This window comes from Anabas testudineus, chromosome 2 (assembly GCF_900324465.2).
Source record: "Anabas testudineus chromosome 2, fAnaTes1.2, whole genome shotgun sequence".
In the NCBI taxonomy this organism is placed as follows: domain Eukaryota; kingdom Metazoa; phylum Chordata; class Actinopteri; order Anabantiformes; family Anabantidae; genus Anabas; species Anabas testudineus.
Genome location: NC_046611.1, coordinates 962,177 through 989,853, shown reverse-complemented (window position 1 = coordinate 989,853; position 27,677 = coordinate 962,177). Strand labels below are relative to the sequence as shown.

At 42.2% G+C, this 27,677-nt stretch overlaps 2 protein-coding genes across 6 annotated transcripts; one reads left to right on the top strand and one right to left on the bottom strand.

Moving 5' to 3' along the window:
• Positions 1-818: 818 nt before the first annotated feature.
• On the top strand, positions 819-16,904 carry f2 (coagulation factor II (thrombin)). Its single transcript, XM_026361607.1, has 16 exons — positions 819-916; positions 1,670-1,824; positions 2,769-2,849; positions 3,439-3,518; positions 3,627-3,651; positions 4,072-4,137; positions 4,218-4,326; positions 7,929-8,065; positions 8,413-8,706; positions 8,785-8,898; positions 14,467-14,593; positions 14,726-14,893; positions 15,024-15,197; positions 15,308-15,486; positions 16,012-16,082; positions 16,624-16,904. Exons 2-16 carry the CDS (start codon positions 1,752-1,754, stop codon positions 16,774-16,776), a joined length of 1,851 nt encoding a protein of 616 aa, XP_026217392.1. The 5' UTR covers positions 819-916; positions 1,670-1,751; the 3' UTR covers positions 16,777-16,904.
• On the bottom strand, positions 16,900-27,674 carry LOC113163210 (zinc finger protein ZFMSA12A-like). Of its 5 annotated transcripts, none has more exons than XM_026361605.1 (12): positions 27,535-27,674; positions 26,153-26,352; positions 24,637-24,711; positions 24,180-24,269; positions 24,009-24,107; positions 21,808-21,931; positions 20,851-21,166; positions 20,524-20,570; positions 20,318-20,442; positions 19,508-20,030; positions 18,966-19,421; positions 16,900-18,145 (listed from the first exon to the last, which is right to left on the bottom strand). In XM_026361605.1, the coding sequence occupies exons 1-12, from the start codon at positions 27,536-27,538 to the stop codon at positions 17,934-17,936; spliced, it is 2,271 nt and encodes a 756-aa protein (XP_026217390.1). In that variant the 5' UTR covers positions 27,539-27,674; the 3' UTR covers positions 16,900-17,933. The 5 variants fall into 5 exon arrangements, with proteins under 5 accessions (XP_026217390.1, XP_026217391.1, XP_033182203.1 ...); XM_026361606.1 differs by having other exon boundaries at positions 24,180-24,266; XM_033326312.1 differs by lacking the exon at positions 27,535-27,674 and adding an exon at positions 25,455-25,575 and having other exon boundaries at positions 26,153-26,282.
• Between the last annotated feature and the right edge of the window lie 3 nt (positions 27,675-27,677).

The following is a 27,677-nucleotide window of genomic DNA, read 5'->3' as shown; positions in this document are numbered from 1 at the left end:
TGTCTATTAATCAACAAGAACTGCTATTATTCTTAGATTTTGCAATAAAAATGAGAGTGTCTAACAGTTAATACACCTTTAGACCAGTTTATATGCAGTTTTCTAAACAAACCAAGTGGCCATAGCACAGATAATCTGTATGTTCCAGCTTCACATGTCTGATTCTGGTGTGAGACTTTCACCTCAGTGTCTGCAAATATAAATATTTGCTGTGGCTTGTGCTGAGACAGACAAAATGTGGATCAATAAAGATTTAGAGTGACAGCAATGTGTTTAGCAATGATATCTTTTCCATAGTCACTATGTCATTTATTGTTTCTTTCAACTACTTATTGTGTAGTTGGTGCATTTTGAAGTTATATACAGAACATGACGGACCTCTGGCCTGAGCAGTGTCTGATCATTTACACAGACAAATTTCTACACCAAGAACAAAAGTTCATTTGGTCATTTGTCAATGTCACAGGGATGGACTTAAATATTTGTTTGTGCTTCTGTGAAGGTGCAAAACAGGAAAGTACTGTTTCACTGCACGACTCTGGATGATGATATTGGTGTCACAAAATCTGGGACCATGTAAAAATCTGTGATATTTAGATGTAAACCTGAGAATAATGAAATATTTGAGGATGTGCAGTATAAACCATGTTAAGGCCTTTCCACAAAACTCAGAACTTCTCTTTTCTTTTATCCACTGAACCTGACGTTCAGGTGACACAGATAGTGGGAAACGTGGCATCAGATTGTGTCATTGGGAAAGATTAATGCTGATTCTTAGACCTCCCCCCTGGGAGTATGTACTACATCAGAACCAAAACCTCTCACCACAAGAACAGTTTCTGCCCAGCTGCCATTGGTCTCATCAACAAAGCCCCCAGTCGACACGTATGCGGTTGGATTGTAACAGAATGTCCAGGTAAAAGTGACAGAATAATAGGATGACATAAATCATTATCATTAGAATTATCTTTAAAAAGAGGACTGTACTAATCATTTGATATTAAAACTAAACTTGCATTAATAGTTTTTTGCATTGGTTTAGTTTGAAACCACCAAATGTATTAAACAAAAACCCGTTATTAGATCTGAAAGTTTAAAGGAACTATACCAATAAAAGGACGTTAATTACCATATGCTGCTGTAGCTGGTACATCGTTGCGCAGGTATCTGTCCTTAAGGCCTAGTAGAAGTGTTGTAGTGTTTCAATTCAGCTGAATTCGACAGGTCTGTCATATCCCTGCCACAGAGAGCACTTTAGGGTGAATTTAATGAAACAGTCTAATAATTAACAATTTACAATGAATAATAACAGGGGCTCTAAATGTCAGTGTAACACACTTCTAATCAAACTAACCAACAATTTTCCCACATGCTTTCCTCTTCTTTTGACCCCCAGTCAGAATCATTACTTCTGTAAAACAGTTTAAACAAAACCTTAACATAAGGTTTGTTGAAGGAAAGACAAATTAGTGTGCGAAGGTTTTAGCTAGGTGTACCTCATAAAGTGACAACTGGGTGTGTAAGTGTGCTCCCTACAGTCCTTAGCCAACATCAGAGAGACTGATCTGTCCTGAACGTAGCTCGCTGAGTCAAAGTAAACACGTTCACATTAAACATGTTCATCAGTCTGATTCAAACTTTGACCCTTTGGTCAATACCCACCGAACAGAGAGAGAGGCCAAGACACAGACACAGCCTGAAGAGGGATTCTGCTGGATCTGGTTCTGAGGGACTGCTTGGAGGTGTGGATCATGGTGGAACCAACATACAAACCAGCTGCTGTTCTGCTGGTGTTTCTGCTGCACAGCTGCCTGGCAGACCATGGTATCCGAATCCTTATTTCGTACTTCTTATTACTGTTAACAAAGGTTGTTGTACTTTTACAAGCAAATGGAGTACTGGTGGCAGTATTACTGGTAATAGTATGGTACCTTACAAGTTGCAGCCGTAGGATCATAGTGGTAGTGGTAGTAAATTAACCAGTGGTAATAATCAATAACCTACAGTATATCACTAACGTATAGTAGTAGAAATAAGGTAGGATTGAATTTATTTCTACAGGAACCTAAACATGTAGTTTTGCACAAATCGTCCTGCATTTTGTACTATGACCTACTACTACTAACGTAGACTGTATATTTTTAAGAGTTTCTATTTGACATGGACTAGATCCAGTGGTGTAAAGTAGTTTCAAGTCCACTACCCAAGTGTTATTTTGTCATTCCTGGGGTACTTCTGATATATACTTATATATTTGTTCTTTGGTTGTGTAAAGCTGCTTTGTGACAATGTCAATTGTAAAAAGCGCTCTACAAATAAAATTGAATTGAAATTGAATATATACCAATTTCTATTTATACTCTTTGTACTTAGTACACTACATTCATCAGCTATAGGCTGGATATATTAATAATATAGTAATAATAATTTCACATAAAGAGAATTCAGTGTGTTTAAGTTGAGACTATTTAATTCGACCTGTGACAACATTAAAATTATACTTAACAATAATAATAATAAAGTAATTTAACATATATAAGTAATTTTAAATAACACTCACACACCAGCTTATTAGGACATTTACTCCACAAGCATGCAGTATAAATACAACAGTACTGCAATACATGCAATGAAGGTCGTAGTCTGTAATAGAGAGATGACTCATAAAATCCAGTACTCAAAAATGACCACATGGAAAAGAAACTATACTACACCACATAATCTTAAACTAAATGCTGTTAAATATCAGATTTTCACTTTTTCCACAGTTTTCCTCAGCGGGCAGAGGGCCTCACAGGTTTTGGTCCGGAACCGACGGGCCAATCAGCTGTTTGAGGAGATGAAACCAGGTAACATGTTTAATCTGTTATTGTGTGAAGGAATGATCATGTTTTTTTTTCGTGTAGTACTGTGCATTACTGCTTCCAGCCTTTGTGGCTTCTGACCCCTTAAAATGAAGCAATGCCTATTTGCAACCACTGGTCAGAATTGCACATGTGCAGTCTCTGAGCGAGTCAACAGAAAAGTAATTGAGTAATTGTCAAAAGGCCTCAAAAGGTAATGTTGAAAAAATAAATGTAATTGTTTGTAATTAGAAGTTTTTCCTCACTTTCTATTCTTTACATTTTGTCTTCTTTGGAGTTATTGTGTGCAATTTATTAATCATTGTGTGAGGTGTGGAATGCGCTGGATTAAAACCAGTATGACAGCCTGGGGGCCAATGGATCCGAGACAAAAAAGAACAGTCACTAGAGACAGAATGACACAAAAGACAAAAGATATAAAATAACTGCAAACAGACATTAAACCACAGATGCAAAATGACCATAAAGCAACATGACTACAAAGAATCAATGTGTCAGGAGGCTACGTTGAAATCCCAGGTGCCTGTTGAAAGATAATCCATCTGTGATTAGAGCGTTTTATGTTCCACATTAGGGAACCTGGAGCGAGAGTGTATTGAGGAAATCTGTGACCATGAAGAAGCCAGAGAGGTGTTCGAGCAGACAGATAAAACAGTAAGACTCCACTTTGTTCTGTTTTAATTCACTATGTTGTTGTGTAATCATAGAACTATTTAGTACTAAGGTGTCTGTCTACAATCACACAAACTCTGTCTCCTTCAGGAAAGATTCTGGGCCAAATATATGGGTAAGTAAATTACACAGTAAGAGTACGTCAAACAAGGAGTTCTGTTCATTTTAAAGTATTAAAGGCAATAATTCACATTTTCTTTTGCTGGTTTGGACTAAAATGCTACTTAGTCTTTCACGTATGGACCAGAGGTCTGTGTGATGTTACACTCATTTCTACAGTATTAGTTTAGTTTGGATGCTTGTCATTTGTAAAATTCTTAAAGTCTTATCCCGTGTTGCTAAAGAGAATTCTTCAGTTCAAAACTTTGATCTGGTTTAACTTTGAGTGGCTTAGATAAATGTAGTGAAGCTTTATTTTTGAGGTTATTTGTAAAGTGCAGTTTAATCAGTTGTGCATCACAGTCCAAACAGGAACAAAGTCCAGACTGGAACAACCTTGAGTACACAGACATCTAACTATGGTTCTGTTTTGCAGACTGTAAAGGAAATCAGTTGTCAAGAACACAAAACAACATTGTCACAGTCAGACAATGTATAACAGGTAACTGAAACTAACTCTAAACTCCGATTAATTGGATCTAAATCTGTAAACACTGACAGTGTGTGTGCTTGTGTTTTCAGGTCAGTGTATTTCTGGTAAAGGAACGAACTATCAAGGAGATGTCAACGTCACGAAGTCAGGGAGACCGTGTCAATATTGGAGACACAACTTCCCACATCCCATTATGAGGTGACGAACTAACTAAATCACTGATAACTGGTCAATTAACTAAATAACAGATGACAGAAATGGGAAGTTCACCAAAAAAGAACAAACTGAACAAACTAATCTAGAGATTTTCAACCGGTGGGACGCGGCCCTCTAGTGGGCCATGTAGGCAGTGGTAGAATACCCCCATAGTGATAAGAAAATATCCATTAGATTCGGTTTTATAAGGACAGGTGCTGAAACTAAGCCGAAGGCACAGTGTGTTGAATGTGAAGAAATATTTAAAATGAGGCACAAAAACCATCAAAGCTGTAGAAACACTTGAACTCAACGGAACTGGTTGTGTTTACATTTTAGTCATTTAGCAGACGCTTTTATCCAAAGCGACTTACAAGGTACAAGGGTAGGTCTTGCCTAAGGACCCCTACTGGTGGTAGGCCACAGCTGGGATTTGAACCCCAGTCTCCCACATGGCAGTGATGTCACCACTACACGAGACACAGTACAAGAATAACACAGAGAATAGACAGTAATAACCAAACACACTGTAGAACTTAAATGTAAAGTGACTTAGTTACACATTGTTAAACCATCAGCGTGGACACTGACTTTCTGTCAGGGAGTCATTGTACAGGCTGATGGCTGTTGGTACAAATGAGTTCCTGAACCGTTCCTTGTCACAGCAGAGCTGGAGAAGTCTCTGACTAAAACTGCTCCGCTGTTTGATAAGCAGGCTGTGGAGAGGATGTGAGCTGTTCTCCATGATGCTCAGCAGTTTGTGCAGCATCCTCCTCTCCACCACCTGCTCTAAAGGTTCCAGAGGAGCCCCCAGCACAGAGCCAGCTTTCCTGATCAGCTTATTCAGTTTCTTAGTGTCGCTGGCTCTGATGCTGCTGCCACAGCAGATGACAGCAAAGAATATCACACTGGCTACAACAGACTGGTAAAAGATCTGCAGCATCTTGTTGCACACATTAAAGGACCTGAGCTTCCTCAGGAAGTAGAGTCTACTCTGTCCCTTCCTGTATACAGCCTCTGTGTTGAACTTCCAGTCCAGTCTGTTGTCCAGGTGAACTCCCAGGTATTTGTACCTCTCCACCACCTCCACCTTCTCACCCAGAATGGACACAGTGTCAAAGCCAGTTTTCTTCCTCCTGAAGTCCACAACCATCTCCTTGGTCTTGCTTACATTCAGGGTGAGATGGTTGTTTCCACACCACTTCACAAAGCTGTCCACCAGACCTCTGTACTCTGTCTCCTCCCCACCTCTGATACACCCAACCACTGCAGAGTCATCTGAGAACGTCTGCAGATGGCAGGACTCAGTGTTGTACTGAAAGTCTGAGGTGTACAGGGTGAAGAGGAACGGTGAGAGGACCCTGAGGTGCTCCTGTGCTACTGACCACCTGCTCAGACTCACATCCCTGCAGTCGTACAAACTGTGGTCTGTCTGTCAGGTAGTCAGTGATCCAGGAGGCTGTGGAGGAGTCTACCTGCATCTTCAGGAGCTTCTCTCTCAGCAGGACAGGCTGGATGGTGTTAAAGGCACTGTGCTGTAGAATCCCAGAGAGCTGCTCAGAACAGGCCTTCAGGACTGGCTGACACCATCAGGTCCTGCTGCCTTATTCTGGTTCAGCTTCTCCAGCTGCCTCTTCACCTGGCTGCTGGTCACTGACAGATGGGTAGGGGAGGTGGGTATGGTAGAGGAAGGGGAAGGGGATGACGGTGGGATAATTTTGTCCTTAAGAGTTCCAGTGACGGGTGTGGTTTTATGACCGTCTCTGATGTTCCTTGTAGGATGGGTGTGGGGGGGGGCAGCAGTGGAGACGCTGTTCTGTCTGTGAGTCTGACAGAGGAGGGGGTGGAGGAGGAGGGTGCAGCAGAGTGTCTGGAGGTGGAGGAGGGGGAGAGGGAGGGTGGTAGTGCTGTAAACCTGTTGAAAAAATGGTTCAGCTCGTTGGCCTTGTCCAGGTTCCCTTCCACCTGGTTCCCCTTCTCCTTGAAGCCAGTGATCTTCTTCATTCCAGACCACACGTGCTTCATGTTGTTCTGCTGGAGTTGGTTCTCCAGCTTCCTTCTGTAAGCGTCCTTACTCTGCCTCAGACTCACCCTCAGCTCTCTCTGCACAGACTTCACCTGGTCCTTGTCTCCCTCCAGAAAGGCCTTCTTCTTCCTGTTCAGCAGCTCCTTTAAGGTGCTGGTGATCCAGGGCTTGTTGTTAGAGAAGCACCTCACTGTCCTGGTTGGGATGATGTTGTTCACATAGAAGTTAATGTACTCTGTGACGCTGTCTGTCATGGAATTGATGTCGTCTCCATGTTGGTCACAGAAAACATTCCAGTCTGTGGCTTCAAAGCACCCCTGCAGAGTCTCAATAGCTTCCTGAGACCACTTCCTTACAGTTCTCGTGGTCACTGTCTGCTTCTGAACAATAGGAGTGTAGACAGGGGTGAGGAGCACCAGGTTGTGGTCAGATCTGCCCAAGGGAGGGAGAGCAGTGGAGGTGTATGCATCCTTCATGTTTGCATACAGTAAATCTAAGGTCTTATTGTCTCTGGTGGAGCAGTTGACAAACTGATAGAAAGTGGGAAGAGTTGTGTCCAGAGACGTGTGGTTGAAGTCTCCTGTTATTATTATGAAGGAGTTTGATGCTGGTTCTGTAAGTTAGCGGTGACTGAGTTGATGACGTCACACGCTACTTCAGGAGCGGCTGACGGGGGAATGTACGTCATAATGACAATAACACAGCTAAACTCCCTCGGTAGATAATATGGACGTAGACTTACAGCTAACAGTTCAATGTCCGGGCTACAGAGACGTTCCTTTACAGTAACATGACCGGGGTTACACCACCTCCTCTCCTCTTACCACTCCTCCTACAGTCTCTGTCCACCCGCACAGTCCTGAAGCCGCTGATGGTGCAGTTGGAGTCCGGAATCTGTTCCTGAACCAGGTCTCAGTAAAACACATGATGCTGCACTCACGATATTCCCGCTGGCTTGAAGTCAGCGCACCGAGCTCGTCCATCTTATTCACCAGGGACCTCACATTTCAGTGACTACAGAAGGTAGAGAAGGTTTAAACCTTCTCTTCCCCTCTTTCTTTTTTAGTCCAGCTCTTCATCCCCAGCTCCTTCTCCTTAGCTCCACGGGGATCAGAGGCCTTTCTCCCGGTGAGTGTTGGGAGAGCGCGATCAGCTGATCCCTGGTGGAAATGATGCGTCCGCTCCTGGTCGCGTCCATTGTTATTCCACATCAGTACATAAAGTGTTGGAAAAGTCACGAAAAAATCATAAGTAAGGCCATATTCCAACGTGAAGTAAGTTGCTTCAAAGAAGAGTATAAAGAGAAAAGTAAGGAACTGGAAAAAACGCACAAAATAATCTAACGGGAGCTGCTGCAACAGGGGGCCACCTGAGGCGGTGCCCACTGAACAAAATAACTGGTTAACTAACTAATTCACTAAGTAAAGAAAGTGTACTACTTAATTACCATAATGAAAAACAAAATAAGTAATTAGCCAATAATAGCTAACAAACTAACAGAATGAGCATAAAAACAAATACTACTAGTACAACTAACTAACTACAAACTCTAACTAACTGACTGTTTACCTGTTTGTAGAGAGTTTAATGTCTCGGAGCCAAATAGCATGCTGGTGGAGAACTTCTGTCGAAACCCTGACAACCGTGCAGGAGGACCCTGGTGTTACACCAAAGACCCAACGGTCCAGAAAGAGGCCTGCAGGGTCCCAAAGTGTGGCAAGTATCTGTCTGTTTCTACGAATTAAAAACAAGTACTACTACTTATATCCATGTTTGTATTCATGATACAACTACTAACACTGTCTGCAGTCCAGACATGGACACAGAATAAACATGTAGGATCTGTAAGGAAGACAATGTTTGTTTAAATGATAGAGAAATGACATATGGTAGGATGAGTACTACAAGTGCCACCCATACTACTGGAGCATTTATTCAGAGTACCAATGCTAACACACATAACTCCAAAGAAGAACATCAGTTGGTACTTTGGTCATTTACTAGATGCTACAATAATGGTCAGACAAGCACTTTGTCTTTTAACACACTCTCTTCCTTCAAAGGCGAGGTCTTTGTGCCGTCCACAGTGGCCCCTAGACAAGTCCAAACTCGCAACTGTTTACCAAGGTATGGTGTAGATTACGTTGGAGACCTGGATGTTACCTTAGGAGGCCACACCTGCCTGCAGTGGTCATCGTCGAAGGCGGTGGCCCTCAGTCATAACAAGGAGTTTATCCCTGAGGTCACTCTGAAAGGTAACAAATGCCGTAACCCTGACAAAGACCCTGAAGGCCCCTGGTGCTACGTGGACATTTCTGGAAATGTGACAGTCGACTACTGCGATGTGGAGCTGTGTGGTAAATAAGTCCAAAGCCACAGAATACTCCACAGTGGCCACTTTCCACCTGCCTCTTACACACCTTTCTGTCTCCTAGATGATCCACTGGAGGGCGAGTTGACAGCAGAGACTCAAGCCAGGGAGCGCTCTGTCATGACAGCCCCCAGGAAAACATTGTTCAGTCCTCAGACCTTTGGACAAGGAGAGAGTGGTACGCCTTTTAATTAGTATATCACAGCCAACATCAATTAACAACCTCATGTTCTAGCTGCTGATAATCAGACATTAAAAAACAGGCCGACCAGCTACCAGGCTGAAAGCCTAGGTGGTTAACTGTGACCTGACTGGCTTGTTGAGGGACTGATTTACTGACTGGTCAACAAAATGTCTTTCTCTGAGCACAGGAAACTGGTTTACCAACTAGTAAACAAACTGGTTGACTAACTCATGGAACATTTCTTCTGGTTTACTAGCTCGTTACGCGGTTCTGCTAGTAATTACCTGTAATAGATTAGTTTATGTAACTAGCTAGCTTAACTAGCTCCCATTGTGGTCTCGCGATAATCCATCGCAAGAAATGGAAAGTCCTCCCAGTGTCTTTGCAAGCCTGCAGTTCATTTGAATGTATTGTTTTTAAACTGCCGGGATCCACTCCGATCATTGTTGCCAATATTTACCGCCCCCCCAAAGCCTCACAGTGACTTTTTAAACGATTTGGCTTCCTTACTCACCCACCTATCCACCCTTTCACCTAATGTAATACTATTGGGGGATTTCAATATACATATGGACAATAGGACTCTCTCTCTTACTCAAGACTTTTCTTCTTGCCAGAGTGCTGTCCTGGGGCCCATACTCTTCATCACCTACCTTCTTCCTCTAGGCAATATGCAGCTGGTTAGTGTAGTGGTAACATCCCTGCCTCCCCTGTGGGAGACGGGGGTCTACCACCTGTAGGGGTCCTTAGGCAAGACCTCCTCATGCTTATCTTGCCTACCATTGTACCCTATATTTATAATATTTACATTTAAATGACTTAAATGTAAATATTTTTCACAAATACAATATACACTTCCATTGCTACGCAGATGACACCAGATGACATCCTAGTCCTTATCGGCTGTTTAGCTGAAATTAAACTCATTTAATTAAATTAAACCTCAAGCTTCCTGAAATTAAACAGTGATAAAACGGAACTCCTCCTTGTGGGCACAAAATCCACACTTGCCAAAGTTGACAGTTTTTCCCTGTGTATCGACAGTTTTCCTGTTTCCACCACCCCCCAAGTTAAGAGTCTTGGTGTCATCCTCGATAGCTCATTATCATTCCAATCCCACATCAACAACATCATCAGGTCTGATTACTTTCATTTACGGAACATTAATCGTCTCCGTCCCTCCCTCACCTCCCATACGACTTCCATCCTTGTTTATAGCCTTGTCACCTCTCGTATCGACTACTGCAACTCATTTCTTTTCGGTCTCCCATTGAAATCGCTTCATAAGCTCCAACTGGTCCAAAACTCAGCTGCTCGTATTATCACCAAAACCTCCACATCCAAACACGTCACCCCTGTTCTACAACAACTCCACTGGCTTTCGGTTAAATACAGAATAGAATGAACCGGATATTGTGCTGTGACGGTTTCACAGATCCAACTCCCACCTTCTAGACTACCGACCACGACCAAGATGGCGCCAGAGTGTCCGGCTTGCCGTCTGTCATGGCTGACTTTGTTTGTGTTTATGCTGCTTTTGTCAAGTGTCATTCAAAATGCCAACGCTCTACTGGTGTATGATCGCCTTACGCTCCTGGATCTTCGTGTCTTGGCCAGGAACTTGGTGGAGATTGACATTGATGGTCAGGAAAGTTTGCCTCCTTTCTTGCCCGGGATACCTGCTCACCTTTGCCGGGCTGCGGTGCTACCTCCACGGAGGATATGCCACCGTCGCCGGGGCAGACGCAGCTGTAAACTGGTGAAGCTGAAGGCCTGCTTGATACGGTTTCAGGTGGACTCGCTACATGTGTTTGGAGCGGTTCATCGCCTCTTGCCTTTCCGACATTTACTGGAGCCTGTAGGTGCCTGGCTGGTGCCTATCGTCGGACCGGAGGAGCTTTACTACCGTCGTCGTCCTTGTTCTGATGGGCCCAGGCAGCGAGGGGTCAATCTGGAGAACCTGCGGCCTCTCTGCCGGGCCCCCCGGACTACAAACACCTTGGCCTCGCCAGCACCTGTCAGCTTCGGCCTGGTAAACACCAGGTCTCTAGCGAACAACACTTTTATCCTTAAGGATTTCTTCAGCTCACAACACTTGGACTTTCTTTGTCTGACCGAGACGTGGCTGAATGTTGGTGAGTCCAGTTCTTTCTGAACTTTTACCACCGGACTGTGGTTATTTTAACTGTCCGCGCACGTCGGGTCGTGGTGGCGGGATAGCCACCGTGTACAGATCTGTGTATAAATGGAGCTGACCAGCTCTATCCAACTCCTTCTCCAGCTTTGAACTGGACTTCTTTGAACTGGACTTCTTTGAACTGGGTCGCCTGCACCCTGTGTTGTGTGCTGTGATTTATCGTCCACCTAAATATAATAAGGACTTTATTAATGAATTTTCTGAACTGCTGGCTGAAATCATGCCTAGGTATGATGTTCACGTATGCTGTCAAGACAAAACAATGTCGAAGGACTTTTTAAGCATTATTGACTCTTTTAATTTTCTTCAGCACGTTTCAAAAGCCACGCAAGAACGTGGACACACACTTGACCTGGTTTTAACTTACGGTCTGTCTGTTTCCAACTTGAGGATTTGTGATGCGGTGTTTTCTGATCACATGCCTGTTTTATTTGACATCAGCCTGTCCTGTAACACCTTTAAGCCTCCCGCTCCTGCTCGGAGTGTCCGTATTATTAACCCTTCCACTGCCGCTCAGTTCTCAGCCTCCTTCAATCAAAACACCTCAGAGCCTGTGTGTTCTGATACAGATGAGCTCAGCTCCTGGTTTCATTCCACCTGACAAACAGTAATAGATGCTGTGGCTCCATTAAAACCCAGACAGCCTAAAACTAAATCTGAACCCTGGCTAAATCAAACTCGTGGTGTCAGACGTGAGTGCCGGAAAGCTGAGCGAAAGTGGAGGAAGGACAAGCTGCAAGTGTCTTTGCAAATTCTAAAGGACTGCTGGCATCGTTATCAGACTGTGGTAAAAGAGGCTAAAAGACAACACCTGTCTAATATCATCCTGTCGAACTGTCACCAGCCTTGTGTTCTGTTTAACACTATAGACGTTGTTCTTAATGCCCCGAAGACTGCCTGTGTAGAACCTTGTCTGGAGGCTTGTGAAAACTTTCTTAGGTTCTTTGTAAATAAGCTGAACAATGTCAGAGCCCTCATATCACCACCTGCTTCTGAACCGTCAGTTTCTGTATTTTGTTCTGTAACTTTTCTCCGATTTGAACCAGTGACTGTCATTTTTATATGAGACTCAGGTTCCCCCACCGATGCTGTCCCACCTCGATTTTTTAAAGAGGTTATCACTACTACATTCTGTTCTTGCTGTTATTAACAGCAGCCTCGCCTCTGGTGTCTTTCCAAAGAACTGTAAACATGCTACAGTCCAGCCACTGATCAAAAAGCCATGGCTGGATCCCACTGTGTTGTCTAACTTTAGGCCCATTTCCAAACTCCCCTTTATCTCAAAAATTCTGGAAAAAAACTGTATATGTACAACTGAAGGATTTTCTAGACCAAAACGGCACACTTAAGGTTTTCCAGTCTGGTTTTAAACCTCTTCATAGCACTGAGTCAGCATTGCTGAGGGTTTTTAATGACATCCTTTTAGCTACAGATGCTGGAGACAATGTGGTCTTGGTTCTACTGGACCTGGACTTGACACAGTAGACCATGGTATTTTGACTTCTCGATTAGAGAAATGTGTAGGCATCGGTGGCACTGCTCTTGAGTGGTTTAGGTCGTACTTGGAAGAGAGAACATTTTGTGTACAAATTGCTCATGTCCAGTCCTCTTCTGCTCCTCTCCTGTGTGGGGTCCCACAGGGCTCAATTTTGGGGCCTCTGCTTTTTTCCCTGTATTTGCTTCCCCTCGGCTCCATTCTTAGAAAGTATAATTGTCCCTTTCACTGTTATGCTGATGACACCCAGATATATGTACCAGTGAAACAGAAGAATGACTGTGCCATGGGCCCATTGATGAAATGTTTGGATGAAGTAAGAGCCTGGATGGCTCTAAACTTCCTCCATTTTAATAAGAAAAAGACAGAGGTCGTTGTCTTTGGTCCGAGCGTCAACAGTGGGTCCTCTCTTGTAGACCTGGGCCCTTTACAACAATATTTTAAACCTACCGTCACAAACCTGGGTGTTAAGGTGGACAGTGGTTTTAGTTTGGATAGGCAGGTTAGTGCAGTGGTAAAATCCAGCTTCTTTCACTTGAGACAATTGTTTTTGTCAAAAAAGCCCTTTGAGACAGTGATCCATGCCTTTGTTACGACTAGGCTGGATTACTGTAATTCCTTGTATTTTGGTGTGTCTCAATCGTCCATGTCCTGTCTTGAGCTGGTACAAAATGCTGCTGCTCGCTTGCTGAGCGGAACTCGCAAGAGAGAGCACATTACCCCGGTTTTAGCCTCACTGCACTGGCTGCCTGTCCATGTTAAGAGTTCATTTTAAAATTCTTTTATTTGTTTTTAAGTCTTTACATGGTCTTGCCCCTCCCTACCTTTCTGAGCTGCTATGTGTGCACTCCCCCTCTCGGTCGCTCAGATCAGCTGACCAGCTGACCAGCTGCTTCTGTATGTGCCAAAGACACAACGGAAGCTCAGGGGAGACAGGGCATTTGCGGTTGTAGGCCCTAAGTTGTGGAATGCATTGCCACTGCAAGTTAGACAGGCCTCCTCACTGACTGTTTTTAAATCAAAGCTCAAAACTCATTTCTTCTCCTTGGCTTTTGACCCAGTATGAGGACTTGGCTTTAACAATTTTATTGTATTTTATTCCTTTTAGTTCTTTTAAATTTTTAATTTTATTTAAATGTTATGTTGGATTTGTTTGATTGCACTTTTATTCTATTTTATTTTAAATTGTTAAGCACTTTGGTCAGTCTGCTGTTATAAAAGTGCTTTATAAATAAAGTTGACTTGACTTGAGAATAGACTTTAAAATCCTTCTGTATGCCTTTAAGGCTATTCACAACCTCGCCCCCCCATATCTGTCCGATCTCCTTCACATTGCCACCTCCTCTCGTTCACTCAGATCTTCCTCCGCCATCCTCCTCAATGTCCCCCCTGCCCGTCTTAGCACCATGGGGAGCAGAGCTTTCAACCGTTCTGCCCCTACTCTTTGGAATTCACTACCACAGGACATCCGTAACACTGACTCTCTTCCTATCTTTAAATCCAAACTTAAAACCTACCTGTTCAATGTATTAATATTATTATTATTTTAAAATGAAAAAACATTTCACAGAGACGCAGGGGTTAAATTGTTCAGTGACAAGTGAACTGCTTATTAACTGCTTCACCAGTTAGTTAACAGGGTTATTTACTAGTTTACTGATTTGCTGACTGTTAAACTGAGGTAATGTTACCAACTTTCTAAGTCATATTGAAGTACTAAGTTGACTAAACAGTTCACTAATATGAAGACCTATTCACCTTTTACCTGGTAATAACTGGTTGACTAAGGAGCTGCTTAATAAATGCGGTGACTAGCTGGTTAACTGGTTTAAACTGTGGCTGAACATCCCACTGACTGGTTGTATCACAGAGTGTGGCGAGCGCCCCCTTTTTGAAAAGAAGGGAAAAAAGGACACGAAGGAGGACGAACTGTTGGAGTCGTACAGAGACAAACGCATCGTTGGAGGAGATGATGCAGAAGTGGCCTCAGCACCATGGTAACCACAACCTGTCACGACAGTATGAATCGAACAGCCAGCGTGTGATGTTTAAATTAAAAAACAACAACAGAATTTACAGGTGGGGTGCACAATTTGCACTGGCATGAAATCTGAACGGCATTTTCTCAGGCAGGTGATGCTGTATAAGCGCAGCCCACAGGAGCTGCTGTGTGGAGCCAGTCTCATCAGTGACCAGTGGATCCTCACTGCAGCTCACTGCATCCTCTACCCGCCCTGGAACAAGAACTTCACCTGTGATGACATACTGGTCCGCCTGGGAAAACACAACAGAGCCAAGTAAGACTGCCTAAGGCTGAAGTACTGAGATCTTTACTTGATAACACTGCCATTACAACACTGTAAAATACTCCATATAGCAGAATAGTCTTCAGTCTTTTCACCAAGATATTTGTGAACTACTCTCCAGGTTTGAGCGTGGCACTGAGAAGATTGTGGCCATTGATGAAATCATCGTCCATCCCAAATACAACTGGAAGGAAAATCTGAACCGTGACATTGCTCTGTTGCACCTGAGACGGCCCGTCACCTTTACCAATGAGATCGCCCCCATCTGCCTGCCCACCAAGCAGGTCGCCCAGACGTAAGGCAAACACAGAAAACTGTTTTTGTCTATTGCTCTCTGTTGTCAGCTTCCTCTCAGGAGCACGGATCATGGCTGCTGCCAACAAACAGCTATTTTTCTCCCAACAGTCTGATGACTGAAGGCTATAAGGGGAGAGTAAGTGGTTGGGGGAACCTGAAGGAAACCTGGAACCCATCAGCAAGAAATTTACCTACAGTCCTCCAGCAAATCCATCTACCAATTGTGGACCAGGACACCTGTCGCAGCTCCACATCAGTCAAAGTCACGGACAACATGTTCTGTGCTGGTAAAATGTTCTATATATACAGAACCAAACAGCTGAGTTCTTAGTTCAACTGATTTACATAAAAAAACAGGCTCCCCAGGGGATGACCTTTTAACACATTTTTTAAACTACTTCAAGATCCACTTTCATTTTCCCCCAGTTCTGCCACTGGTTCATAATATATTCATAATTTGGGCTTTGAGAGAAATATATCCAACTGTGGGATTTGCTGAAATGTAATTCATATATTCATGTTCCCCCCTGGATGAACTGTAATAACTTTAGATAATGAGTTTCCCTCTAGCTCAATTATTGAGTGAAAGTTTTAATTTTACTTTGGTTTATGACCAAACACCTGTAAACTGATGAATTTTTTTTAACTTTTCAGTCTGTGTATTGTATCTGGAGCTAAATAGCTTAATTTAAGCACACTAATATGCTAAGCTAGGATGACACCATGCCAAACATTATTCCTTTTAAACACTAACACATTAGCATCTTGGTGCTGTAGTTTCCTCTTCAGTGCAGGCTGTTTGTGTTTTGCAGGTTATAAACCGGAGGACATTGAGCGAGGTGACGCCTGTGAGGGAGACAGCGGAGGACCGTTTGTGATGAAGGTTAATAACAGTTTTACTGAAGAGTATCTGGCCACACTTTGTGCCAACTATTTCATGATTATTATTAATTATCATTTTAATTGTTTTTATTTAGCAGCCTTCATAACACAAACACATTAACAAATACATGGAGAAACCTAAGTCTGATTACAGCTACATTTTAGTTTAAGTGTTTATTATGAACTAATGTTTTTACAATGATAACATCTACTTCTGCAATTCAGTTATTGTCTTTTTGATTCATATGCTGATTTTATCTATGATACCAGAAAAAATGAATGTTAAATGATTTAAGTTTCAGAATCCTATTATAATCTTATCAAATGTCAAGTTTTGTTCCACAAGAAACTAAAATATAAAGAAATTTAGTTCACTAACACATAAGACAAAGAAAAAGCAGCAAATCATCACCAACAGAATCTGGAAATATTTTTTCCTTGAAACGCACCATCATAAACCACTTATTAAATATTTCTATGTTGCTCCTAAATAATGTATAAATAATGATCTGGCATGTTGTTGGATTTGTTTTTCTGTCCAGTACCCGGCAGAAAACCGCTGGTATCAGATGGGCATTGTGTCGTGGGGGGAGGGCTGTGACAGAGATGGAAAGTACGGCTTCTACACGCACCTGTTCAGGTTGACCAAGTGGCTGAAGAAAGTTATTGACAAGACAGGAGGAGAAGACAACTGAACACTGACACACAACCGTAATCATCTACTGGTTTCTCTCTGTCGAGCAGCACAATGCTAAAAATGTTTGTTCAGTCCTGACCTGTCAAATAAAACCTGTGAAAATAAACGGTTAAAAGTCACGTGAAATTCCACAGAACAACTTTTATATAAGGAAGGAACACACGTTGAATCAGTTAGAAATCATAGTGTTGATGTTCAAATACACACGTTAACGGAAAAAAATAAATAAATAAAACGATTATACAACAGTAAACTGCTACTGACAGTTCAGTCAGCGGGAGTCCAACAAACATTTGTTTTTTTCCATATTCTTGTCATTTCAGAGACAAACGGTGTTCAGATCAAGATTTTCAGACACGTCTGATTTGACACACAACAAACTAAAGACAGACATTTGTATTTTCTTTTTTCATTGATAACTTCTAAAACTAAATTTAAAGTCCTGTAGTGTGTCATGTTATATCATTGTGTGGTGATGCAGCTGTTCTGAACTGGACTCTCGTGGCTGCTCGGCTCACGTCCAACTAGGTTTTCAACATGAATTAAATCACGTTACGTTCACGTTATAAAATGGTTTAATTTTTTTAAAAATGTTATCACACCACAACCCCCGTTGCGATTAGACTATTTTCTTGATAAATTACTTTGTTGATTCAGGTTTTATGACAGTTTTTAAGAAAATCCAAAAAGACAAAGATTCCCAGAGTCCAAGTGGACGTCTTCATCAACAGTCCAAAACAAAAAAACATGAATTTAATAATTAAACACAGAAGAAGCCAGATCCAGAGAATCTGCTTTTGACTTCACTTTTTTGAATTAACAATAAAATTGTTGCTGGTGATATTTGTGTTGGTAACCTAACATTACATCATGTACATACATCATGATCTTTTTATCTGTAGGTGTAAATTAGCTATGACACACTGATGTGGCTAGAGTCTGTGCTCACAGCTGCAGCACCACAAGTTGATAACGAAACAAATAAATGTTGATTGTGACTGAAATCAACCTTAAAAGTGACAAATCACAATGAGCAGGAACCAAACAGATGAGATTTAAAACTTGAACAGGTAAGAACAAACTCTTCTAATTAAACAGCAGTGGAGGAAGCACCATGTGTGCAACAGGAATAAAAACCGAGTCTTGGTTCTATCCTCAGGCCTCACCAACCATCTCCACCACCACGTCACCGTCAGTAGTCCTGTGTGTCAGCAGGTGTCTGTTGAGGTGAGTTTTGCGGGTGTAGCTCTTGGGACAGTAGACGCAGGCGTAGGGGCGGATGTTGCTGTGAGACAACATGTGTTTCTTCAGGTCGAACTTCCTCCGTAAACATTTACCACATTCTGGACACGAGAACGGCTTCTCTCCTGCACAACACAGAGAAGATGTTACAATCAGCCTGGCATTTGTGCCTTCATGTCAAGTTTTACACTGCAGTCCCTCAGTTCTGTCATTTCTGAACTTCTATTGTTCACTTTTTATTAGTTTGTACTGAAACAAAAAATCTGCTCAGAAACAAACAAAAATTCCTAAAACAAACACGGTGAGAGTTGAAGTAAAACTTCAGTAAAAGACTTTACTAAACCTTTTTAATACCCACAAAGTGTCATTTGGTACCAAAATATTCAATATATTAATGGAAACTAGTGTGGTCTGGTTCTTGACATTTAAATCATGTGTCAGTAATTTCCACTAGTTTATAACATTTATTTCATTACGATGAATCACGCGGTCGATCACTGCAGAATTCATCAGCAACTTCTAAGTTATTATTTAGTGTTGAAACACATCTCAAATGTGAGACTATACACTGCCCATCCAATTGAATATTTCGTGTCTTTAAGCTTCTGTAACGTCTCATCTTTCTTCAATATCCTGTTTTAATGATGGAGAGTCGGACGCTGCACAAAGTCTTCCCCAGAACATCCTAAAGATTCTCAGTGGGGTTAGGGTCTGGACTCTGTGGTGCCCCCACAGACTTGTACAGTAGACACTAGACATGATGGGTGCATCACTTCACCTCCTCTCTTCTTACTCTGATGCTCCATCACTCTGGAACAGGGTAAATCTGGGCTCATCCGATCACATGACCTTCTTCCATTGGACAGTTCTTAACCACAGGATGTGTCTTCAGACATGGTTGTTAAAGAAATGAGAAGCTACTCGCTGCATCAGTGTGTTTCTTACCTGTGTGGATCCTACGGTGCTCAGTCAGGTGACAGGAAATGGAGAAGGCTTTGCCACAATCCTGGCAGACGTACGGGCGTTCGCCTGTGTGAGTCCTCATGTGTTTCTGCAGGTCTCCTCCAGAGGGCCAGCCTTTACCACACACCGCGCACACGTACGGCCGCTCCCCGGTGTGTCGGCGCACGTGCACATTGAGGCCGGCAAGTGCAGTGAAGTCTTTGGGACAGTAGGGGCAGCGGTAGGGCCGCTCCCCGGTATGCGTCCTCAGGTGGCCCTCCAGGCCGTCGCGAGTCTTGAAGCGTTTCCCGCACTCTGGACACAGGAAACGGCTCTCGGTGGTGTGGCTGGCCCGGTGAGAATGAAGGCCCGTGAGCGAGCCGTACGTCTTGTTGCACTTGTCGCACTGGTACGAGCGGGAGGTGTGTGAGCGCTGGTGGATGCGGAGCTGGGTGACTCCTGGAGAGCAGGACAGACACACACACACATCCTAATGAACTGTGCGGCTCACAGTCAGTCGTATTTCCTTTACCTGTCTCAGTTACCTGAAAAGGTCTGGTCACAGAAGCGGCACCTGTAGCTGGGCTCGGCTCCGTCCACAGAGTGAGTCTGAAGGTGTCGCAGCAGCTGCGTCTGGGAGCTGAACGTCTTCTCGCAGACGGTGCAGGTGAGGTCGGGCAGCCGGTGCTGCAGCCTGTGGGCGTCTCTCTGCTTGGCCGACTCAAACACCTTATCACACCTGCTGCAGGTGAACCCGCCTCTGTCCAGGTGGGTCTGCTTGTGATTGGTTAGACTGGACAGGTGGTGGAACACCTTGTCGCACTGGCCACACTGGTAAACTGGACGAGCTCGATGGCTACGCTGGTGCGACCGCAGTTCAGCTTTGGTTTTGAAGACGCTGTTACACTGGAAGCAGGTATGGGTCCTGGGGGGGCGGGAGATTGGCAGGCAGGGCTGCAGGGGGCGGGGGTCGTCCTCAGGCCCATCATGTTGAGTCTGCAGGTTCATGGCTCCTGACGTCGTCAAGGCCGAGCTGCAGGACTTATTGGTCCGAAGGTGACGGATCACCTGGACAGAGAAAGAGATCAACAGATAAGCTGATTGGACGGTTCGGCCTGATAATAACTACTGCTGCTACTACTACTACTGTTATTTTACCACAATGCAACTGATGCAAATGCTGCTATTAATTACTGCCCCTACTAGTATAATCAATATATAGTATATTCAATAGTACAACTGCAATAAATGCAGAATTACATAGGTTTAAATTTATTCCAGTTTAGAATTAAGTACCAGTAACAGTACAACTCGAAAAGGGGGTGCAGCAGGCAGACAGGTGGACACACACTCACCTGAGAGCGATAGATATAACACCTGCCACACTGAGGACACTTGTGAGCCACTCGCTGAGCATTATGGGAAATGCTGTACAGAGCATTGGCTGTGACCTCGGAGCACGGCTGATCTGATTGGTCGGCTGTGAAAAAAGGCAGGAGTTAAAAAAAAAAAAAAGGTTGTATGAGTTTGTTCAGTGGATCGTAGTGTGTGTGTGTTTCACCTGCGTCTTCTGATTGGTCAGCAGAGTTTCCAGGTGACTCCTTCAACCTGACAGAAAACAGTAAGAGTGTTTTATTTTGCAGGTGCTGTACTGTCCAATAAATATTTGCTGCTCATGTTTTTCTATAATGTCATGAAGTAACTAAATAAGGACTTTTTTACTTCTAAATTCTTCTTGTAAACATTTCAGTAGTTAATAGTAAAATTAAGAAATTTATAGGAAAGGTTTTTAGAAAATAAGCTAAAAATGTAAAACAATCAAAATGTTATTGGAATGATTTGTCACATGTAGAGAATCAAGCATATAAAGAGGAAGCTAGAGTCTCACCTGAACACCTCCAGGATCACAGGTGTGACGGAACATTCGACTCCACCCTCCGCTGAACTCTCACTGGAAGCCTCCTGTTCGACTGGTGACGCGGTCTGACCAATCCCAGTCTCCTCTAATTCTTCCTGTTCGTCCTCTGTCATCACCACCACCTCCACCTTCACCAGCTCCACGTCCAGCTGGACAGGATTAACCACGTCAGGAAGAAGATCTGTTTGGAGCGCTGTGTCGGTGGGAGCAGGATTGGGATTGGTCAGTCTGGTAAAGAGAGGGTGGGACCAAGCGGAGAGCAGGATCTTCTCAGTGTCAGAACCCACTGCAGACAAAAGTGCATTGGAGAACCGATACATAACTGAAGCAGAAGAAAATCAATTTAAACCTTTCAAGTCTATTTTGGGCCTTTGACCGAAAATCACTTAGCCATAATTAAAAGAGTAAATCTCTGCAACAACAAGGTCTATTACAAAAATAAATAATAATTTTGGTGTCATAGTCAGGGGAAGACTTTGAGATTTGTTAGATGTGTAAATATGTTTATATGTGTTACTGGTGAAGAGTAAATTAAGGTGATGGCACAAACTAAATAGTTTCAAGTTCTCCTGGAAAAAAGCCCATTAGGGTGATAATCCCTTTGGAATGATGCAGCTGTAGCTGTAAAACTCTATCAAATCATTGTACAATACGTGAACATCATCTCTGCAAAGTTTCATTCTGATAAAGTGAAGCAGAACAAAATGGTAGATGCTTTGGTATAGCGTCTATTGAATCTGTGGAGTCTCTGCTTTTGTTCAAGCTGTATTATGTGTGTTCTGCACGAAGTGTTGTGGTGGTCGAGGACAAAGTGTGGCAAGTGTTAATATTTACAAATTCAATTTTTATTAATTTATTAATTTAATAGTATTTTAATTAATTAACTTATTAATTTGGGGACCTTTGGGTTTAAAATTTATTCTCTACCTGTGGTTGTGGCTCGTCCCAGTGAACAGCTCTGACGGGTCAGCAGCTCCTTCAGTTTCTCCCGGTCTGCCTCCTGCAGACAGTCCTCCAGACCACCAGCAGCAGCATCGAGCCACAAAGCAGCCTGAGCACCACAAAGTGCAAATGTTACAGGGTGGACAAATGAAAAGCTGCAGCATGGGCTACAACAGAGCTAATGGACAATGTGTGTGTGTGTCTATGTACATAAAAGAAAATCTGTGTAAATACACACACACACACACATATATACAGTGAGGGAAAAAATTATTTGAACCCCAGCTGATTTTGTAAGTTTGCCCACTAACAAAGAAATGATCAGGCTATAATTTCAATGGTAGGTGTATTTGAACAGTGAGACACAACAATGACAAAAAAAATCCAGAAAAATGCGTTTCAAAAAGAGTTATAAATTAATTTGCATTTCCATGAAGGAAATAAGTATTTGATCCCCTATCCGTCAGCAAGATCTCTAGCTCCCAGGTGGATCTTATACAGGTAACGAGCTGACATTGGCAGCCCTCTCAGCTCGTTACCTGTATAAAAGAGACCTGTCCACAGAAGCAATCAATCAATCCAGATTCCAAACTCTTCACCATGGCCAAGACCAAAGAGCTTTCCAAGGATGTCAGGGACAAGATTGTGGACCTACACAAGGCTGGAATGGGCTACAAGACCATCGCCAAGCAGCTGGGTGAGAAGGTGACAACAGTTGGTGCAATTATTCGCAAATGGAAGAAACATAAATTAACTGCCAATCTCCCTTGGTCTGGAGCTCCATGCAAGATCTCACCTCGTGGAGTTTCAATGATAATGAGAGCGGTGAGGAATCAGCCAAGAACCACTCGGGAGGAACTTGTCAATGATCTCAAGGCAGCTGGGACCATAGTCACCAAAAAAACAGTTGGTAACACACTACGCCGTGAAGGACTGAAATCCTGCTGTGCCCGCAAGGTCCCCCTGCTCAAGAAAGCCCATCTACAGGCCCGTTTGAAGTTTGCCACTGAACATCTGACTGATTCAGAGGAAGACTGGGTGAAAGTGTTGTGGTCAGATAAGACCAAAATCGAGCTCTTTGGCATCAACTCAACTCGCTGTGTTTGGAGGAGGAGGAAGGCTGCCTATGACTCCAAAAACACCATCCCACTGTCAAATATGGAGGTGGAAACATTATGCTTAGGGGGTGTTTTTCTGCCAAGGGGACAGGACAATTGCACCGCATCAAAGGGAGGATGGATGGGGCCATGTACCGTCAAATGTTGGGTGAGAACCTCCTTCCCTCAGTCAGGGCATTGAAAAGGGTCGTGGTTGGGTACTCCAGCACGACAATGATCCAAAACACACGGCTAAGGCAACAAATCACTGGCTCAAGAAGAAGCATATTAAGGTCATGGAGTGGCCTAGTCAGTCTCCAGACCTTAATCCCATAGAAAATCTGTGGAGGGAGCTGAAGGTTCGAGTTGCCAAACATTGGAGAGGATCTGCAAAGAGGAGTGGGCCAAAATCCCCCCTGAGATGTGTGCAAACCTTGTGGCCAACTACAAGAAACGGCTGACCTCTGTGATTGCCAACAAAGGTTTTGCCACCAAGTACTAAAGCACGTTTTTCGAAGGGATCAAATACTTCTTTCCTTCGTGGAAATGCAAAATTAATTTATAACTCTTTTTGAAACGCATTTTTCTGGATTTTTTTTGTCATTGTTGTGTCTCACTGTTCAAATACACCTACCATTGAAATTATAGACTGATCATTTCTTTGTTAGTGGGCAAACTTACAAAATCATCTGGGGTTCAAATAATTTTTTCCCTCACTGTATACATATATACATATACACACACACACACACATATACATATATACATACATATATACACACACACACACATACACATATACACACACACATACACATATACACACATACACATACATATATACACACACACACATACATATATACACACACACACACACACACACACACACACACACACACACACACGTGTATATACACACACACACATATATATATATATATATATATATATATATATGTGTGTGTGTGTGTGTATGTATATACATATACATATATATACACACACACACACGGTATTTTGATCCTTACACCCTGTGATTGACACGTGCTGACCTTTTGTGCAAGTAGGGAAAGATTCGGTGAGCACCTGTTTAAAGTCTGGCACCGGAAACATCTGTTCGATCCTGGACAAGAAGTCAGATACGAGGGACTGCAGTGCTGAGTCAAAACTTTGGTTAAATACCTCCTGATGGGGAAAAGAACATCTGTTACACTGCTCACATTTTTACACGTCTGTACAGCCGATAAAATCACTGACCTGCAGGAGGCGCCGTCTGTCCTCTGGACTCAGTTTTTCAGTCAGAGTTCTCAGAGCTGAACTATGTTCACCGATGTCTGCGTCCAGCTGCTAAGGGAACATACTGTCAAATTTCTAATTCCCCATGTTGCTGGTTTATTTAAGTAGGTAAAGGTCTCACTGAGATAAAAGCCAGTAAAAGTCAATAAATACAACACAAACGAAATTTGGTTAAGTAATCTACTAAAGTAAGGATAAAATAAAGAGGTGAGTTAATGATGTCCACCTCAAATCTACTTCAGTTTGATCCGTGACCTAGAAACCTAGTTCATAATCTAAAATAACATGTAACACGTAAAACATGTAATACATTTTTAAATTGTGTTTTTTTCCTGGTTTAGATGCAAATCATGCATATTCTTTGACTGTTATAACATGAATATTAAATACGTATATTTGAAGAACACAGTCCTCTCACCTTTGCTTCAGAGACTGAGCGGATCCTGTCCAGGTAAGTGTGGACATCCTTTGGGTCCAGATCAGAGAGTGTCACCTGGAGCAAAAACTATATTAGTATTTTATGCAAAACATCTTGTTTTACTCAACAAATTATTTGATTTCACTCAGGTGAAACTAGTTGGACCAGTCCACACTGGCCGATCCAGCAGTCTGAAAAGTCTGGTCTGAGGGTGTTTCTCTTTAAAGCATTTGTACTCTGTATTTCCATAACACTGTTCAATCATGGTATTGAATTGAACCCAGTGGTGGACACAGAGTGTGTAAATAGTTTACAGTCTATTTATACAAGTTACAACAAAACTATCAATTAATTCAAGTTTTATCAAGAATATTTTTCTACAGCTTTATGAGTTTCTTTGTAGAATTTTATACCATCTATGGTCTCATTAATGCGATGCTATTAATTTACTGCACTGATTTAAAAAAAGCTGCACAAACACTTGCCCAAATAAAATATAAAGTAAAATGAACTAAATTCTCATTTGTGTCACAAAACATCCTGTCAATGAAAAAATAAAGAAGAAACCGAGGTTTGTCATTGTTACAGTAATGCTGATCTGTCTGTATGAGTAAAACATGCATGAAACTGCTGTAAAACTTCACCAAGCTTCTAACAACACACACTTCAGCTGTCACATCAGCTGTTTTTAATACCGTCAACTGCTCTGCTCCACTAAGGTGTGTCAGTCTCTACTCTGCACAATGGCAATAAAGTTGAATCTCATCTAATCTATTGTAGATTTCATAAAACAAACACTAGAGGCCCTGCAGACTCACACATTTATTCTGGATGACATGACCTCTTGTTGCACGAACGGACAGGATCCTTCCCACAGGTAGGACTGTAAACAGAGCCTGCAGGAACTCACATGGCTCGAAGCAACAACAACAACAACAGCTGAAACACAACAGTCACTAACTTGTCACTGTCCTTAACTGACACAACTTGACGTTGTGTTGTTCACTTACTTTGACAGTCTCACCAAACTTTTGAATGTAAATAATCCAGGTTCAGGACCATGACTCACTGGGAAAGTTATTAAATGTTTAAATAAAAATTTAATTCAAGACTTTTAAACATGTCCCACTGTGAAACCTGTTAAAGAATGACAGTAACAATTCTTCATTAAATTATCTCGTGTATAAGCTCTGTTTAACAATTCCTAGTTAATGCATTAAAATAAGGAAGTAAGCTGATCATTCTGCAACAAAAAAGAACATTTATTTCAGTTATTTATTGACTTGTCATACTATTCCCACTTCTCTCTTTTTCTTCAAAGCTTTCTCTAAACCAAACAGTTTAAACTCTCACATAACTATAACACTGCTGCACTCAAAAAACTTTCCACAATTTGGAACTCAATTCACATTAATTTTATTAACCTCTCCCAGGCAAGTTACGAAATTTGTCTCTTGTATTCTGTTGCTATATGAATATTCTCTGGAGATTTGGATAAAGAGGAGGGAACTCAGACCTTGACCCTCAGAGCCAGTAGCAGAAGACTCCTCTGCCTGTCTGTCAGCAGCTGTGGGACTGCCTCAGTTACCAGTGAAACAAACTCCCCCAGCATCCCATAATACTTCATGCTCTGCTGCCGAGCAACCTGCCACATCGCCGCCGTCAGTAGCCGTAGGGGAGGAATGAGGAGACGCAGGGAGGACAGGGGGAGTGAGGCTGGGGAGGTAAAGGTCAGATAAACATGTCCCGAAATTAACAGTCATTATTAATCTTAAATATTACACTAAATAAACTCTAACAGTAAGCAACAATACTTTAACTAAAAAACAGTTTTGGCTACATGGGTCAGAGTTAATCAATTTCCGCACTGACTTTGGCAGAGCATTTAAACTCATATCAGCAAAAATAATAATAGCAATACTTGTTAAACTGACATTAATACATGGTCTAAATAGCACAACTTAGTTTCACGTTGGCCTGTGTCTAATACAGGATGCACAGTGGACATAGCTTATTTTTTTAATCACATCATCAACAGTTTGACTTACTACATTAACTTAATTATTTACTACAAATGTCAGCCCCTGTAAGCGTAAAGCTTAGTTAGAAAATCTTTTAAACCAAACTTGATAAAAAATCTCCTCATTTAAGTTTTTCCTGTTAAGAGACACTTTGCAAAACACAAACAATATTGTGTCTTCTGTTCTAGGTGTCTACAATACATCATATAGACAGATGGAGTGAGATTTGTGAAACTATTCATTTTTCCGTTCAGTTTTTTTCGATATATTTAACTGTTGCCACAAAAGTCATAGCTTGTGATTTTCAGCATGGGGTTTGGCTGGTGAATGAATCCAACCAAACTTTTTCAAACTTTTTTATCTTTTGTCAAATACAGCACAGAAAGCGAAATTTCGTGATACTGTCAGTGTTTACATCCCCTAATTTACAACCACTATCAGATTTAGTATAGGTAAATGTTTGTTTTAAAATTTGAAAACTGTTGAATGAATCCGTAAAAGTTGATTTATAAATGCAGAATTCCAATTTCAAGCATCATGTACGCATTGCAGAGGAGATATACAACAAATGTTACCAATTAAAGACATTTTAGATTACTGGCATAAAAAAAATCGCCACTTCACGATTGTTACATATGCCGAACACATAATAACTGCAACCGCTTAACAACAGATCCTATGATAAGTTCTACCAGTTCTTCACCTTTTCAATTTACTATATTGTGCTAAAACGCCAGATTTTCAAAGGGAGTTTGTATCGCGTCACTCCTGCAACTTTTTAGCTAGCTGGCTACGTTGGCTAAACATCCCGACATAATAGACAGTACTCTTCATTAAAATACCAAGGCACTGGTTAAGAAACATCTTGAGCACATACCCATCCCGCCCCTGTAGTTTCACCCTTGTTGTTCACTTTTCAGCGCCGCACTGAAGTCGTGTTAGCACTAGTAGCTAACAGGTAGCTAACGTTAATGTTTACAGTCCTGCTAGCTGCTGCCCCGCCTTCACACCGGAAGTTAA

What these genes read in the sequence shown, in the direction of transcription:
- LOC113163210 (XM_026361605.1), bottom strand. An exon ending in GCTCAGTCTCTGAAGCAAAG is followed by an intron (nt 24,270 to 24,636) that starts GTGAGAGGACTG and finishes ATGTTCCCTTAG; the next exon opens with CAGCTGGACGCAGACATCGG. An exon ending in CGGTGCCAGACTTTAAACAG is followed by an intron (nt 21,932 to 24,008) that starts GTGCTCACCGAA and finishes TGTGGTGCTCAG; the next exon opens with GCTGCTTTGTGGCTCGATGC.
- f2 (XM_026361607.1), top strand. Translation starts at nt 1,752, where the DNA reads ATGGTGGAACCAACATACAAACCAGCTGCTGTTCTGCTGGTGTTTCTG. An exon ending in CTGCGATGTGGAGCTGTGTG is followed by an intron (nt 8,707 to 8,784) that starts GTAAATAAGTCC and finishes TCTGTCTCCTAG; the next exon opens with ATGATCCACTGGAGGGCGAG. An exon ending in ACCAAGCAGGTCGCCCAGAC is followed by an intron (nt 15,198 to 15,307) that starts GTAAGGCAAACA and finishes TTCTCCCAACAG; the next exon opens with TCTGATGACTGAAGGCTATA.